Source organism: Alosa sapidissima, chromosome 17 (assembly GCF_018492685.1).
Source record: "Alosa sapidissima isolate fAloSap1 chromosome 17, fAloSap1.pri, whole genome shotgun sequence".
Classification (NCBI taxonomy): Eukaryota; Metazoa; Chordata; class Actinopteri; order Clupeiformes; family Clupeidae; genus Alosa; species Alosa sapidissima.
The window spans coordinates 26,770,647-26,787,024 of record NC_055973.1 but is presented as its reverse complement, the minus strand read 5'-3'; the positions used below and the strand labels follow the sequence as shown (position 1 = coordinate 26,787,024).

Genomic DNA, 16,378 nt, shown 5'->3' with positions numbered 1-16,378 from the left:
AGGGATCCAAAATGACTTAAGTAAGTATAAGTATATATACTCTTTTGATCCCGTGAGGGAAATTTGGTCTCTGCATTTATCCCAATCCGTGAATTAGTGAAACACACTCAGCACACAGTGAACACAGTGAGGTGAAGCACACACTAATCCCGGCGCAGTGAGCTGCCTGCAACAACAGCGGCGCTCGGGGAGCAGTGAGGGGTTAGGTGCCTTGCTCAAGGGCACTTCAGCCGCTTTCTACTGGTCGGAGTTCGAACCGGCAACCCTTCGGTTACAAGTCCAAAGCGCTAACCAGTAGGCCATGGCTGCCACTTTGATTTGGTAATTTGGACAGAGCGCGTTCACTGCGGGACTTCAGGCTATTTCTAGTCTTTGTATTCTGAATCTATTATACAATTATAAATCTCAACAGCTTACCTCCCACACAAGAAAATCCTCATGTAACCACTTTCACTTTCATTAAAACTGGTTGACATCTGAAAAAAGTCTATGGCACTTGGAATGTGTACACCTACAGTGGCACAAAGGAAGCTTCTGCCCTTGCCCAAAGAGGGTTGACCTTTGGCACTCTGGCAGTCATCAGCACCTCCAGGACCTCCTCTTTTTGTCACGTACTGTACATCCATGATGTCTCCTGAATGTGGCCAACGTCACTGCAGGTGGCTTGCTTAAAAAGTACTATGAAGTCTGAACACTGGTGAAGCAAGGTCTAAATCAGACTTAACATTTAATGTTTCTGCCTGAAATGTGCATAATGTAGGCTACCAATTTCACATCAACATGCGTTTTTGGAGTTTTAGAGCACTGTGCCCACAAAGACATTAGGCACAAAAGACTGTATTGAAGATACAGAGAATGTATTGAAAACACTACCTCCGAATCCAATGGGAACATGCCAGAACCACAATAATGAGGAACATTACACAGCAACATTGATCAAAAACTTGCCCCATGTTTCACCAGCTTAAGTCTACATTCCCCCTGTTACAGCCTGATGCTAGTCATTAGGCTATTTGAGGAGAAATCGATAAACTAAAGTAGCCTAAATGTGCCACTGTTGAGTGGATAAGAACGTTCGAGAAAGTGACAGGTCCAGAGGGCGGGCCAAAATGTTGACAGGTAGCCTAAGTTAGATTAACAGAGTAGCCTAAGTCATTGTTTCCCTGACCTGTAATACACTTTAACGTTCAAGACACAGAAGACAGATAGGCTAACCTTTACCAAACTCTTATCACAGAGCCTTAAACTGCTCCATCACTGATTGATAGAGTTTTTGTGTCACAAAGCTGTCAAGATAGCCGGAGTAGACTGACATTTGAAATCGAAGCCACCAAGGTTACCTGCAGCAGTTTCTAGAAAGGTGCGCGCACCATGGCTGGTTTTCTGTTGGTCAACCGGTTTTTAACAACCGGTGATAATTACGAAAACAGAAGACGTAAATGAGACGACTCAAAGTTTTCCTCTTGTAAGCATAGCCAGAGACTACTGCGTATACGGTCTCATCACCTTGAAAAGTAGCACACGGAGGAAGCAACGTAGAAAATGTCAATCTTAAGCTATTGCTAACGTGTCAACTGCGTGCTTTGTTCTCCCCTGTTTTGATCGGACTTCAGTGTGATGAGGAGGAAAAATGCAACACTGAAAAATTTAGTAGAATCGTGGAATGCATGCAGAACATAACACTTTCTTTCAAACCCCCAGCCTCTGAATCGGTGATGATAGGAGAAAGCTGACAAGGGTTGATTGCAGATATGTATCATAACAATGTTAACCCACTTACACTAGTAGTTCAAGACTTGTTGAGATCAGTTCACAATTAGATATAATTACCTTACAACAACGAAGGCCTCCAGAAAGGTCCTTTGATCAGAGTCCTCTTCGAATCTTCTATGAATTCCAGTGATGGGAAGAAGAAAAGCTCTGTTTTTCACCAGAAACCCCGCTTACTGATTTCTAAAAAAGGCTGCTAAGTATCTCTTTCTATCCGAAGATCATAAACTCTTGCCGCCCACGGTGTAGAAAAATCATGCGACCCACTGTTTCATCCGTGGTTAACTGTCAACGCGGACTGTCCTTTTGACTACTAATCTTGAATCCTATCGCATCCATGCGCATCGATGTACATTCTGTTGCGCAAACTCAGAGGTTGTCCCGAATGGTATGCAGCCTATGTCGCTAGTAACTCAACGTCACTTCCCCTCACGATGAGTTTTGTAGCTTATTTTAACAGAAGTATCAGCCATGTAATGTATGTATGTCAACATTGTACCTTTAGTTGACCTCGGACGTATACAATATGCCGTGCAGTGCGCGGTAGCCTAAAGAGCAGAGTAGCCTACAATCAGCAACACACATGGATAGATGTGCTCTGGCGTGTTTGTTTTTTTCGCCATCTAGAGTAAGGCAGAAAAACATGACAATAATTTCGCAGTGAACCGTAGGCTATCACTGAATTGATTTATTTCAATATTCAACAATCCTAGGTTGTCTTTTACTAGATTAGGCTATTGTTGACGTGCATGCTTGCTAGAGCACTAAAACAGAAATTGCAGTTATGGGACAAATAGGCTAGCCTACAGTGCAGTACAAAAATATTGCATTTCTGCAGCAAAGTGCTGTAGCTACTAAGTTGTGCAATGCAGTTTGTTCATGTTCAAAATATGAACTTCAAATAATTATTTGAAAACTACAGTTTTGACATTTGAAGTAGGCCTAATGCAGTTATCATTGGCAAGGGACTGGCCAAGGTTGCATAGGCCTACCTACAATAGCTCTCCATTGTGAGGCTTTTTGAGGTGGAGTGATCCTCAAGGTGAACCGCTATGGAACGCAATCATTAAAAAAAATATATAGCTACTCCATTACACACCTTCCAATCACTCCTTGCACACAACAGTTTTGCTTTGGACTCATGTGTGACTCATGTCAGGCAGATCATGGTCCTTTCCTTTTGTTCTTTGTTTTTTTAAATTAGCTTTCCCCCTTATATACGTTATGTGCAAAATACTAGCAGTGTGATTAAAAAAATGAATAAAGCTCAAAATCCTTAAAATAGCTGTTAATTCCATAATATCAATGCATTGGGAACACTGCACATTCAATTTCAAATCAAAACATGACCAACATTGATCATGTTTGTGTTATAGGCCTACCTTTACAGAAATTGAAGAAAAAGGAATGTTAGGCTGTTCAGAAAAATAGCAGTGTTTGCATTTTTCTTTACAAACTCAAACATTTACTGTATAAACTGAAAAATGTCAAGATTTTGCTTTTGTTGAATCACTCAACTAATATCTAATTGCATTACCATTTTTTCTGAGAATTGCTTCACATCTGTGTTGCATGGAGTCGACCAACTACTGGCACCTGTGAACAGGTATTTCAGCCCAGGACGATTGAATTACATTCCACAATTCCTCTGCATTTCTGGGTTTTGCCTCTGAAACAGCATTTTTGATGTCACCCCACAAGTTTTCTATAGGATTGAGGTCTGGGGATCGGGCTGGCCACTCCATAACATCAATCTTGTTAGTCTGGAACCAAGACTTTGCTCGCTTACTGGTGTGTTTTGGGTCATTGTCTTGTTGAAACACCAATTTCAAAGCATTTCCTCTTCAGCAGAAGACAACATGACCTCTTCAAATATTTTGATGTATTGAAACTGATCCATGATCTCTGGTCCAACACCAGGTCCAACACCACAGTATGAAAAAACATCCCCATAACATGAATTGCTTACCCCCATTCTTTACTGTCCTCAGTGTACTGTGGCTTGAATTCAGTGCATATGGGTCGTTGGACAAACTGTCTGCAGCCCCCATGCATTGATATTATGGAATTAACAGCTATACTAAGGATTTTGAGCTTTATTATTTAAAAAAAAAAAAAACACACTGCTATTATTCTGCACATAACTGTAGAACAATAAATCTGCCCAAACGAAGAGAACCAGCATATGCAGGTTGTACTTTGCCTCAAGAATGCCTGCACCTTTCCATGCTTCATGTCAAAACCCGACCCACCCCAACAGTGGCGCAACATAGCTTATGGAGCTATGCAAATGGAATGAAAAGAAACCTCACATAAAGACAACTCATAAAACTGCACAGACCAGAGCCCTGTTTAAATGTTATATGAAGATAATTAAACATAAAGAGCAAAAGAGACATGGTATTTGTTGAATTATGCAACACCTTACATAACCATAACTTGCATAACAAAAGCATCTGCTAAATACCATAACCAATAACAATAACCATGAGCACAGCTTTATTCATATTAAGTACACAGAAACCTGAAAGCCTGAGAGCGCTTCTCTTACCAAACCTGTTATATTCTTTTATCCTTCTTCCTCTTTATTTGTTTAGCTCTGTTCTTTGTTTCTCTGATTTGTTACACTAAGGTCAGGTTCAACCTAAAGGGGGTCAAGGCCCCATAAGTAAGCATCTTTGCTCCCCAGGGTTGTAGTGGTAAAATAAGAGGTGGGTAAACTATGATGTGATCAAGGTGGACTGTGCCATGTGGTATCGGATTTTTTTTTTTTAAAAAGGCATGCAGAACATGTCTGATGATGGTGGAGGTTATTGTCCAATGTATATATAAATACCATTATACATTAATGGTTCCTACAGTGCTGATGAGTGTAAATATTGTGAATGTGGAAAATACATTGTGATTTTTGAATGTTAGAAGTTACAATTGGGAAATAAACTCTTTTGAGAGGTGGATAAACTCTAATAAGAGGTGGATATACTGTCTAATAAGAGGTGGGTAAACTGCGTTAACTTGCGTTTAGCCTCCACTTTGATGCTCCCCACTCCTGTCCAGCTCATCACCACACTCTTAAAACGAATGTGTTGGAAACAACACAAACTATGTTGTCCCTATCTGGACACAGAGATGTGTTAAAAACAATGCAAGTTGTGTTGTTTTCAATGCAAGTTGTGTTATCTTCAACACATACTGAGTAACAAATATCAAAAGCAATGTGTTGGAAACAACACAAACTGTGTTTGATAGTGGGTAGATAAGTGAGTCTGTAATGCAAATGTTCTTCAGTGAGCCATTGTTGACAAATGTCTACATTAACTTATGCATTTAAGTAAATTAAAATCAATGTGACAATTATTGAAATCAATGTTGTAGCACATGGGTGTAGTATATATCTTCAGCATATAACACATATAATCTTGGTCTGTTTGCATTTTAATTGGACTAGATAGTAAATTATATATTCTACCCTGGAGGTTGCAGTAAACTCGGGTCTGCTGCCACAAGATGGCAGTCTTGGTCAATGAACCATAATGTTCGAATTCATTACATATAATGGTCAGCGGATACCCTCTTAAAACAAATGTGTAGAAAACAACACAACTTGCGTTGTTTTTAACACATCAACACTGTCTCTCACAGTTTGTGTTGTATCCTTTTTTTATTTGTTACACAATATGTGTTGAAATTACACATCTCTGTGTCCAGATTGGGACAACACATTAGTTTTAAGAGTGATAGGTGTATTTAGCATTGCGATACAATATTTGCAACTATATAAGTTGCTCCATTTCTTCTCAAGTCTCCAAGTCTTCTTAATCCTGTTCTATTTACTACTCCACGTGCAGACAAATGTGCACAAGGCAGTGCATAGTTTGATGACGGGAGAAGTTGATGTGCTGTGTGCAAACTGTAAGATTTTATCTTGAGTCATAGGCATTGCAATGTTAATATTCTCTTTTGTAACTCTTCACACTACTTTTGCTAATAATTTCATACCAGTATATCATTTGTGATGCCCTTTAGATGTCCCTCACCACCACCCATCTCCAGTAGTATTGTGAACGGCTGACTATTGTGAGCCATGCTTCTGTTAAGAACATTGATCTCAGCTGCTATGAGATATATTTATGTTTATGTTCAATCACTCAGATAAACTTGGCCATTTATCCCAATTATTATTAGACCCAATTATCTCTCTTTGGGCCTCCCCCTATCAATGCAGACATTTCTACCATAGGACAGGAGAAATCATTGCTTAGCCTTTACAGGATGGGTGGAAATGGGCCAAAGATGACAGAAGAAACATTTCTTCCAGTCCTCCTCTTCCTCTTCCTTCTTGTGCTCCGGGTGGCAACAGATTTATGATGAAAGCACTGTCTGATGAAGGGGAGGGCTGGTGGGAACTAGCCCAGCTTAGTGCTTCTTAACTGGATGTTTCTTTAATTATATGTCAGAGGCCATTACACTCCCAGTGAATATTTTGCTCACAACAAATTTAACGTTGCAAACTCGACACCCTTGTCACACAAAAGCACAAAAGACCACTTGATCCATAATTGCAAAAAAAGAACTAAAAACAACTTTTTAATCCATATCCATTTACACTCTTCCTCCCGTGACATGGGTACACAGATCTCCACACTCTGTACGGAAGGGACTGTTACTTCAAGACAAACTGTTATTGAGGGCACATGGGACTGTGTTCACTTTTAAGAGTAAGCAGCTGACTTCAGGATTCAGCCTTTATCCCAAACACAACGGGATCATGGCCGAGGGAAAATACAATCTATACAAACACACTGTGCAAAGTAGTAGCACACAGAAAATGTGTTGACATGTACATATGGGCAAATACCATTGGCCACACTGCCACCACAAAACGTGCTTATATGTTGGTCAAGATCCAAAGTCATCAACCTTACTTGACATGGTAAAGAATGCCTAAAAAGACAGAAAACGTCATGATGCCAAGTAATACTGGTCATATTAATTACCAATATGGAAATCACACAAAATATATGCTATTATTGGTTAATGCTTCAGTCATGCAGGCTTAAATCAAAGAGAAGCCTTGAGTAGCCCCTGGTAGGAAAGGGCGTGTGGCTGGGCAGCACGGTGCCTGCTCTCTGCAGCATCAGCATCTGAAACCGTCCCCAAAGACCTACTGCTCCATGACCTCCGACCATTTAATGTTTGAACGTGCTCCAACTGCTTGGTTGAGTGAGCGGTAAATCTTGACCAGCCTCTTCTGTTAGCATCGCTAACATGTTTAGCCCCCTGTGTTATCTTTGTCATTCAGCGGAGACCAACGCTAACACGACAAAATTGTTCAAGGCTTTTCCTTCAGTGGTCTTTGAGAGATGTTACTGCCGTCACAAATATCATTGAGGCCGATGTGTTAGCATGTCTACTATAGCGTATCTGTCTGCTTGTGTTAGTGTAACTAAAGCTTGAGTTTTTCTTTTACCATCACAAAGTTGAGGATTTCTGTTAACAAGGCTGAAAAGCATCTGATTGTGGTAGATCAGCTAAATCTTTGGTGAATTTGCCATTGGATAGGTACATTTCTTACATTTTATTTTTAGCGTGCAAACTCCCAAAAGTGTAATCTTGGCTGTAGGATGTAGGTTTTGCACAAAAGCAACTAATATCTATAGTAGCCATTCCATTTTTTTTTTCAATACATACTGTAGGTTTTCTTTAAAATACATGTTACATCATCTTAAAATAAAATGTCTAAATGTCCTTTCCCCTGTTATGCAATGTCCACCTAGTGCCTTTTAGAGTGCTTCAACAGTCAGGAATTCCAAAAAACACCCAAAGATATCTGTGCTGTGATTGGTGATTTTGTTTTATGTCCTCAGCCAATCACTGCAGCCTTTCAACAGACAAGCACAGCCTGTCTTGATCACGTTTCTCCTCTTGTGATTGTCGTGGTGGTCACCAAACTCCACTTTCACAACAATCACCACCACTGAAACCAACACCAACTTCACTTCCTGTCCAGGTCTGTAGAGTTGCTGTGGCAACCCACCCAAGGCCTTTCCTCAGCTGAGCTCGAAGCCTGCGGAGGACTCGATGGCATAGAGCAGCTTGTTCCTCATCAGGTGTTGGTCACAGAACTCTGGGAGCTTCAGAAGGTTCATGCAGGTGCTGGCGGTGGGTAGCCTCTCCAGGTCAGCTCCGCCATTGTGAATACAAAAGGCCGGGTACAGCTCCTACAGACAAAAACATAAACATATGACTCACTGACAGTTTCTTTTTTTTAAAGTATATTTTCTGGGCTTTTTGCCTTTATTTGGACAGGACAGTGAAGACAGACAGGAAGTGAGTGGGAGAGAGAGAGAGATGGGGTGGGATCGGGACATGACCGCAGGTCGGACTGGAACCTGGGTCCCCGTGGGTGCTCGGACCTGTTCATGGTATAAGCGCTGTAGCCTGTGTGCATGTTTTTTTACATGTAGAATTACTACAGGAAACAAGACGACTACTGGATGAAGCTAGCACATTTGATTTGTTGAATGGACCTGATAGTTGTTCCGAATCAACGTGTCTACATCTACAGCATGTACATGATTGGTGAGGCTGTTGACGCCTGACGGCGAGCGGTGACAAAGCTGGTTTGACTGGGGCCGTCCTCCTTAATTGCACCCCAATCTGTGTTCATTTGGTCGCGCGTTCACCTAATCTCTTCCTGCTTGAGAGCCTGCGACCCCCTCACCTCTCCTGTGATTGCAGATGGACTGACCCCGTTAGCTGCACTACCCTCCACCCTTTGCTGGACAGACAAATCCCCACAGCCCTTGCGAGACGGCTGTGCTGGCGGGATGGGCAGTCCCCAAAACGAACCCCGTTTAGCGCCTCCGGAGTGGGCCAATGGTTGAGGGGAGGCCGCTTCGCTTTAACAAGGCCATTTTTCTGACAATTACCGTATTAAACTATCGTTGGTTATTGGGGAAGTGTCACGGTGCAGGCGATAATTTTGAGAAAAAGGTTTCCATCATCTTTTTTAAATGGCTTCTCTTGACAGGGCTATTTCTCCCCTAATGAATTCTGGGACGTTTAACGGCACCTAATTAAGGCTGAGCTGGCTGCAGAGACGGAAGGGGTGAGAGGGCATCTCTTCCGTCCCATCGTTGCGCTCATTCTCGCACCTCTTCTTTCCCTGTCTCCTTCCATCTCTCAGCGTCTGTCCCTCCCAAAGTCAAATTCATTAAAAACAGGTACACTTGCTGACTTAGGGGAGCGGCACGTACCTGTATCTTAGAGTCTCTTGGAAACATTTCGCCCCAAGAGGAGAAGAGCTCTTTGGTGTTTTTAACCTAATGACGGCCATAAACAGCCCTAATAAAACCAATCAAACGACAATTATAGAGCCTGGTTAGTCTAAGTAAGGCATTAAACGGCTAATGGATTTCATTGGAGATTTTTTTTTTCTGTCATCTTCCTCGTGGTTTTAGTGTCCTATTCAATCAAGAGATTAAGAAGGAGAGAGTGCTCTATCACAGAAATTGACAGTTGATAGCACAGTAATGGAATCCCAATAAAAGCCACCTCTATGCTCTGTCTGTTAGGAGCCCTGTCAGTGCCAGATAAGAACAAAATCAAAGCTAAAGTTCATAATCTACAATGTCCCATAGACAATATTAACCAACACTTTCAACTCTACCCATAAAAATCGCAAAGATAGTTGAAATTTAAACCTGGTTCGACTGGACATTCTCAACGTGACATTCACTCTACAGTGTTTTGGGACAAGCTTCAGGAAAAAAACACAACTAGTTTATATACAGTACTAAGCTTTTCGAAATAGTCAAACTTGTGAGGTGTCTTCTCAGACAGGTTAGTATTTACCCAGCCAATGGGTGGTGGAGGGGGAGGACATTTTTGAGAAGTATGCAACATGGCACGTCTCTTTCACCACAGGTGTCAATTTGAGTTCACACTGGCCTCGACATGGTGACTGTGTTTGCCGACTGGCCGCTGAAACTTGAGTCAGAGACGGGCAAAGCCTCAAATCATGTAATAACGCGGCAGGTTGTGGCCCTGAGGAGCACCGGTAGCTGGGGACGATAAGCGCTAATCCTGCTGCACCTTATCGCTGCATGATGGGGAAATGATCGCTCGGAGACTTTATCTGGAGAGCTGCTTTCATTACATGCCCATTAAGGGCCAGCCCTCCCCAACACCGCAACCACCACAGCACACGCACGCACGCACGCACGCACGCACGCACGCACGCACACACACACACAGTGGTGGAATTGCTGGCCCCCACAGTACGCAAAAATCAACATCGATAACGGGATAACAGGAGACGCAACAATGGAGGAGGCCTCAGGAGGAAAAATAACGTTCAAACCGCAGAACTCTGAATGAACTCGGGGTGAACTCTGACCTTGAAGCCAAGCAGTGGTGGGCGTGAACAGCTGGTGACAAACTTGAGCAGTTTCCTCTTCTCATCGTCTGTGAAACTCTCCACCACCTCCCAGAAGATCTTGATCACCGGGTGGGTCGCCGAGTAGCCACCTGAAGATAAGAGGCTCCTTTAGCAAGTCAAATCACCTAAACTAGCCAATCAGGCCTGCAGCTTTATGGTAGGTTAACTGGCCGTAACACAGGTAATATTAGAATCAAAAGGGTGTACCTGAATAGTTAGTGAATTTCTTTAGGTCATCAAGGCAAATGGGTACACGTGCACCAGAAATCAGCACCTAAGAGGGCAAAGAGAGACAAGTCATTATGCAGAAGTGAACAATACTGTGATTTCTTTACGGTGTTTGTCTATGTCTGTCAAACTCTTTATATAGTTGTGATGCTGTACAGCTGTTTGTCAGTTACTTTCTGTGTTTGATGCTTTCTCTGGGGACCAATCCAAGCTGGTCTGTGCGTCTACTTAGATAAGGTTTTGTATGTGTGTGTATGTGTGTGTGTGTGTGTGTTTGAGTGTGTAAGTTTGTGAATGACAGCACCCCCCAAACAGACACACACCTGTATTTCCTGCTGGTCAAACATGCGAAGCCACTCCAGGTTGACCACATTGGCCAGGCCCTGCCGGAAGGCCAGGCAGTGCGGTCGAATCTGTTTGTTCAGGCGGTAATCAGCCACTAAATGGATGTAGGCTATCCGGTTTGCCGTGGTCACTGGGATGTCCTTGCCGCCCGGCTTCAGCTCAACCACCTGGAAACAACAAGCATACAAACGTCCACTTCGTGAGAGCCCATCAGTCAAGGGTAGGGTTGAGCAAATGAGCCATTTTAGGGAAATACATCCATGTTTCCACACAATGCCCATTGGCTTGACAACATTATGGATGAAAATGGGCACTTTATTTCCTACTGAAGACTTGCAGGCGTGTCATTCTAAATTCAGTTTCAGAAATTCCTTGATTGCCAACCATTTGTATCCTTTAAATCCACACAAGAAGATGCTTCATCCTGCAACCTTGATGACACAATATGTCTACAACAGTGATTCTTAAACTAGGGGTCGCCAAAAACTTCCGTGGGGTCACCAATTTATTTTCTGTATTCAGTCTGAAATTATTATTAGGTGAAACAAAGGAAAATAATATTGGCCTTTTTTGCCTTTTTCTTATTTACACGCAGTTAAGAGAAGAGAGAGAAATGTTTTCGTCTTTCAACGAGATCTGGTTCAGTCTATGGGCTACTGGTCCGCTGATAGAAACAATGTAACTATCTGCTCCCACTATGCAAACTCAACTTGTTCCCGCTATTTTAAGTAAAACAAAACAAAAGACAGGTAGCCTACTAGCCAAAATGGACAGGTGGCTGCTTAAAAAATGTAACAAAAGCTCGGAAGTGCCATCTACCAGTGCGTCTACAGCCGGTGAGAATAAAAAAGAACAAACGGCGCGTCGGCTTTATCAGAAAGAATTTCTGAAATATGCATTCACTTGCCAAGTTAAAGATAACCTCGACCACCCACAATGTGTGATTTGCGGCGATGTTCTGGCAAATGAGAGCTTAAAACCTGTCAAAATTAAACGACATCTCAAAATACAGATGTCGGCTAAGCACCGTGGAGAAAAATCTCTGTGTCGCCGTATGCAGCATTCCTCCTAGAATTAACTTGCTATGTTCACGGAAGCATGCCCACCCTTCCCACTGAAATTGTTAAAGATAGTAAACCAGAAAAGGGAAATAAAAAAAATATTGTTATTGTTATCGCCATAAATATAATTAATGTAACGTTGTAGGCCTAATGCTGCATCTGTGTATGTGTGTGCGTGCTTGTGTGTGCGCGTGCTACGCACATAGCGCTCTGATCTGATATGGCGGCAGCCTACACTTGTTTAATCGTGATTGTTTGGTTTTCTCGGTTCTTGTTCATATGGAGTAAATAAAACAAATGACTTTGCTTTCTAGTTTTTGCTTGATTTAGTTGTTAACGTTTGAGGGGGGTATTTGAGTAAGGACTTAGAATGGGTTTGGGGAAAGTGGGGTCGCCAGACCTCGTCATACTTTTTTGTGGGGTCGCCAGGCAAAAAGTTTAAGAACCGCTGGTGTACAACAAAAGCAAAAGCAAATCCAGCAAAATGCACTCAAATTATGTTATACAGGCTAAAAAGCATTTGAATGCACACTTCTGCGCACAAGCATATGTGGCAGCGTTACTTTACAATTGGTCTTTTTGGGGGGTTGGGGCAGTGAGGTGGGTGCTTTGCGGCCTTGCGGTCAACTCTTTACCAGAGACAGCTGGGCCTTTCAGTGTTTGGCACACAATGACCAGGGGAGCCACATCCAATTAGCTTTAGTGTGGCAGATCTGGAGGGGTCAGACACCTCAGCAAACCTGCAGAAAGCAAGCTCAAAGCTCCCATTCAATCTCCATCTCAATACTTATGGCATAAGTGTATGTGTGTGTGTGTGTGTGTGTGTGTAAAAATATAGGTGTCTGTTATAATGGAATGGCCTGCAGCCATCATGACTTTTTAACCTTGATTATATGAACAGATTCCAGTCAGAAAATTGCTGGAAAAGGTTTGCAGCATTAATCACTGCACACTTGAAAACACGAGAGAGAGAGAGAGAGAGAGAGAGAGAGAGAGAGAGAGAGAGAGAGAGAGAGAGAGAGAAAGAGAAAGAGAGAGAGACATTTTGTCGCTCCTTCAGGGAAAATATCTTGAAGACTACGATCTTGCAAGCGCGTTCGGAGTCAAACGCAGCGCTGACCCGTCCTGCAGTAGAAAGGCAGAGCACAAGGCGTGCTACTCGGCGACTGCGGGTGATTCTGATGGCTTTGTGGAAAATTTATCATGGCTACGTCTGTCTTTCAGAGGGCACTGGCGGGGCAGGGCTTCTGAATGTGCCTAATCTCCCATAAATGGCTTCCCATATCGCCTCTGCGCTGCCCTTTCACAAATGCTATCGACTGGGGGGAGGCCATTTTGTGGCCTATTTACAGAAAAGCCAATAGGCTGCAAGGCCCTGTGCAAACAAGGGCCTGCGGGCAGTTGGCTAACCCAGCTCAGGGTGCCACGGAGGGGGCACAGACCCCTCTGATGAATACCCCCCACACCTAGCGATCACACTTCTCTCAGCGAATAAGGCACGCAGGCATGACTTGGGTGGAGAAAAAAGTAATGGACGTCTGTCAAGATATTTGTGTGTGAATGTGTGGAGTGTGTATATGGGGGGATGGGGTGTGTGTGTGTGTGTGTGTGTGTGTGTGTGTGTGTGTGTGTGTGTGTGTGTGTGAGTGTGTGAGAGAGAGAGAGAGAGAGAGAGAGTTGGGAGGTGGTGTCTACTGGTTTATCAGTGGCAGCTTCTTGATAATTGGTGCTCCTGTGTGTTCTCCCAGCTGCTGAGTGTGTGATGGTCAACAGAGGCGTTCTTTCTGGCCGCCACACTGCACCCAGCAGCCAGCGGGGGCGAGGGACAGAGGGAGGACGTGCTTTATCTCCTGCTGCTCAGAATGCAGACACACAGCGCCAGGATCAATCATTAACAGCAACAGAAAAGAGCGAACAGAGAGAGGTGAACAAAGAGGTAGAGGGGGCCAACAAACAATGTTGACAAAAAAGAGAGAGAGAGAGGGAAAAGAACCCTCTGAAATCAAAAAAAAAAATCAGAAGTCAGAGAAATTATGTAAAGGGTTTTTGTAAAGGGGTGAAAAAGAAAAAAAAAATTTTTGTTCTTCATCGGTCTCTGTCCATTCCCACCTGAGCCTCTCCGAGGTCATTGTTGACGATGGTGAAGTTCAGGCCCAGGTCCTCCACATCTTCCTCGTAGCTCTTGAGGAACAGAAGGTTCCGGTACATCTCTGGGTCCAGTGAGGCCAGGTGATGAATGTCCACGTCCGCACTCGTGCCCAGCAGCTTGGACAGAAAGAAACTGGCAAACGGCAGCTCGACCAGCATGTTCTCATACAGGGCCTACATTTCAAGAGAGAAAAAAAAGGACATTTTATGTTATTTAGAGAGACAGGCTGTGACAATGAACCACTTTTTAAAAGCATTTTCATAAGCAAGTAGTTCTGATAACATCTTTAAATACATCTTCATGGTATATGGCCATGTGAAGAATAAAAACACCTCACTTTCCAACCTGCCTCCTGGGCAATGCGTTATGTAGTCAGGGACCAAACCAGCCAATGACATTTTACAGCAAATCACCACCAAAAGTCATTACCAAAATACATGTGTTAGCATTGTGCTGAATTGGTTTTGATCGGGTTTGTGCATGCCTTTTCTGTAGTTAGTCACTAGTTGTCAAATCACTAGTTTTCGACCACTGATCCCGTCATTCACTTAAATACATATTTCAGGAGTACAACAATGCAACATGTCAGGCAAAAGACTTCAGGCAGTGGTCTAGGCATCTAGGCAGTGGTGTGCAGGGGGAAAAAAGCTGTTAGTCTACAGTAAAAGGGAGCAAGCAGCCTGTCACCACTCTCCCTCTCCAACACACACACAAAAAACTCTTGACAGACGTCAACACCAGACCTGTGCTTACACACTAAGACTTCTCCCCCCACACCTCTCCAAAAAATGCCAGTTGCTGGCTCAAACTTTATAAATGTCAATCCTCACCTTGACCCGAGGCACCATCAAGCAGTGACTGGGAGCAGGTGAGTCATAAAGCCCAAAGCTAATGTACTGGAATAGTCTTCAAAAGAGCAGATTGGATCACATTAAAATATACAGGGGCCTTTTATAAATGATTGCACTAAACGACCCACCCTTCCCTAGGCACATCAGCTAAATGGATTATAAATTCAGGCAGATTTCCATAATGCATGCATCTTAAAACACACACACCACACACACACGGTAAATCACCCGGTATTTTCTAAACACAGGTTAATCGTGCTACTTCAAAACAGAGTGAAGGAGGGAGAGGAAAAAACAACAGCCGCCATTTTTTATGCAAAATAATCCACTTAGCATTTTTAACACACCCGAGTCATTTTGAGAACATATATTCATTGCTCCTCTACCCCCCCCCCCGTTTGAAACCTATCAATAACCTGTGCTGCCGGGAAACAGCAGCGTAGGGGACGCAAGGGAAAAGCGGGAACGCATTTCCACACCGGACGTGTGTGTGTGCGCGGGGGCGCTTGTGTGTGTGTGTGTTATTTATGCCTGTTTATTGCTAGAAATTGTGCCAAAATGACTTGGAATGTAAAAAAGGGTGCAGGGAGGATTAATTATGGGCCTGGGCCTTTTAATATAAGTGAGTGCCGTGGCAACGCAATTAATGCAAATGTGGGCGCGGTGAGCGAGGGTAAACGGCGACAGCAGCTCCGGGGCCTTCTGTTAGCTGCCAGGCTAATTTGTTAATTTACAACATTAAGAATCAATAAAAATATAATGCGCCTCCAAACGCATCACTATCAATCAGGAGTTGTAACCTTCTCTCACTCTTTCTCTGTCTGCCCCTGAAACGCTCACTCACTCACTCGCTTGGTCACATGCCCCCCTCACTTTCTAGAAAGTTTGGAAGGAGAGAAATGAATGAGAGGGAGAAAGAGAGAGACAGAGAGAGAGAGAGAGCGCAATGGGCAGGTATAAATGGAAAGAGTGGGATATTGGAAGAGGGGGGTGCTCAGTGAAAGCATGCTGGGCACTTGTGTGATGTTAAGGAGACCTGTAAAATATACTGGGGTGGGGGAGGTCCGTAATGAGGTTGTGTGTGTGTATGTGTGTGTGTGTGTGTGGTGTGTGTGGTGTGTGTGTGTGGTGTGTGTGTGTGGTGTGTGTGTGTGTGGTGTGTGTGTGTGTGGTGTGTGTGTGTGTGGTGTGTGTGTGTTGTGTGTATGTGTTTGTGTGTGTGTGTGTGTGTGCGTGTGTGGTGAAGGTTGGCAGGACGTTTGATCTGGGCCGTTTTAATGCAGAGCTGTAAAACTGGTAGATTTGGCCTAATGCTTCTACAAAAGCATGAGAGCAGACGAGGGGGGACGGCCGAACTCCTAAGTGAGCACACGGTGGGGGCAGAGAGAGGGATGGAGGCAAAGACACCGAGAGGACAGCGCAAAAGAGAGAGAAAAAAACAGAGCTGGACCAGCGAGAGTTTAAAGGAAACAGAAACAGCCAGGGGGGTGGAAGGGACAGAAGAGGAGAGGAGCGAGTGCGACTACACAGC

General features: G+C 43.5%; 2 protein-coding genes across 3 annotated transcripts in view; both read right to left on the bottom strand.

Moving 5' to 3' along the window:
* Positions 1-2,324, bottom strand: part of dnajb6b (DnaJ heat shock protein family (Hsp40) member B6b) — a 99,600-nt gene extending 97,276 nt beyond the window's left edge. Inside the window, exon 1 of one of the 2 annotated variants that reach the window (XM_042068818.1) lies at positions 1,831-2,324. The gene's annotated coding sequence lies outside the window, so the exon portion shown is untranslated. The remainder of the gene's footprint in view (positions 1-1,830) is intronic. The other variant, XM_042068819.1, reaches the window with a different exon arrangement.
* A 4,005-nt stretch (positions 2,325-6,329) lies between these two features.
* ube3c (ubiquitin protein ligase E3C) overlaps positions 6,330-16,378 on the bottom strand; it is a 37,671-nt gene continuing 27,622 nt past the window's right edge. The window contains exons 20-24 of the mRNA XM_042067733.1: positions 13,957-14,169; positions 10,765-10,953; positions 10,421-10,487; positions 10,172-10,302; positions 6,330-7,991 (exon numbers count right to left, since the gene is read on the bottom strand). Of these exons, the coding sequence (XP_041923667.1) occupies positions 7,821-7,991; positions 10,172-10,302; positions 10,421-10,487; positions 10,765-10,953; positions 13,957-14,169 (771 nt within the window). The 3' untranslated portion in view covers positions 6,330-7,820. The remainder of the gene's footprint in view (positions 7,992-10,171; positions 10,303-10,420; positions 10,488-10,764; positions 10,954-13,956; positions 14,170-16,378) is intronic.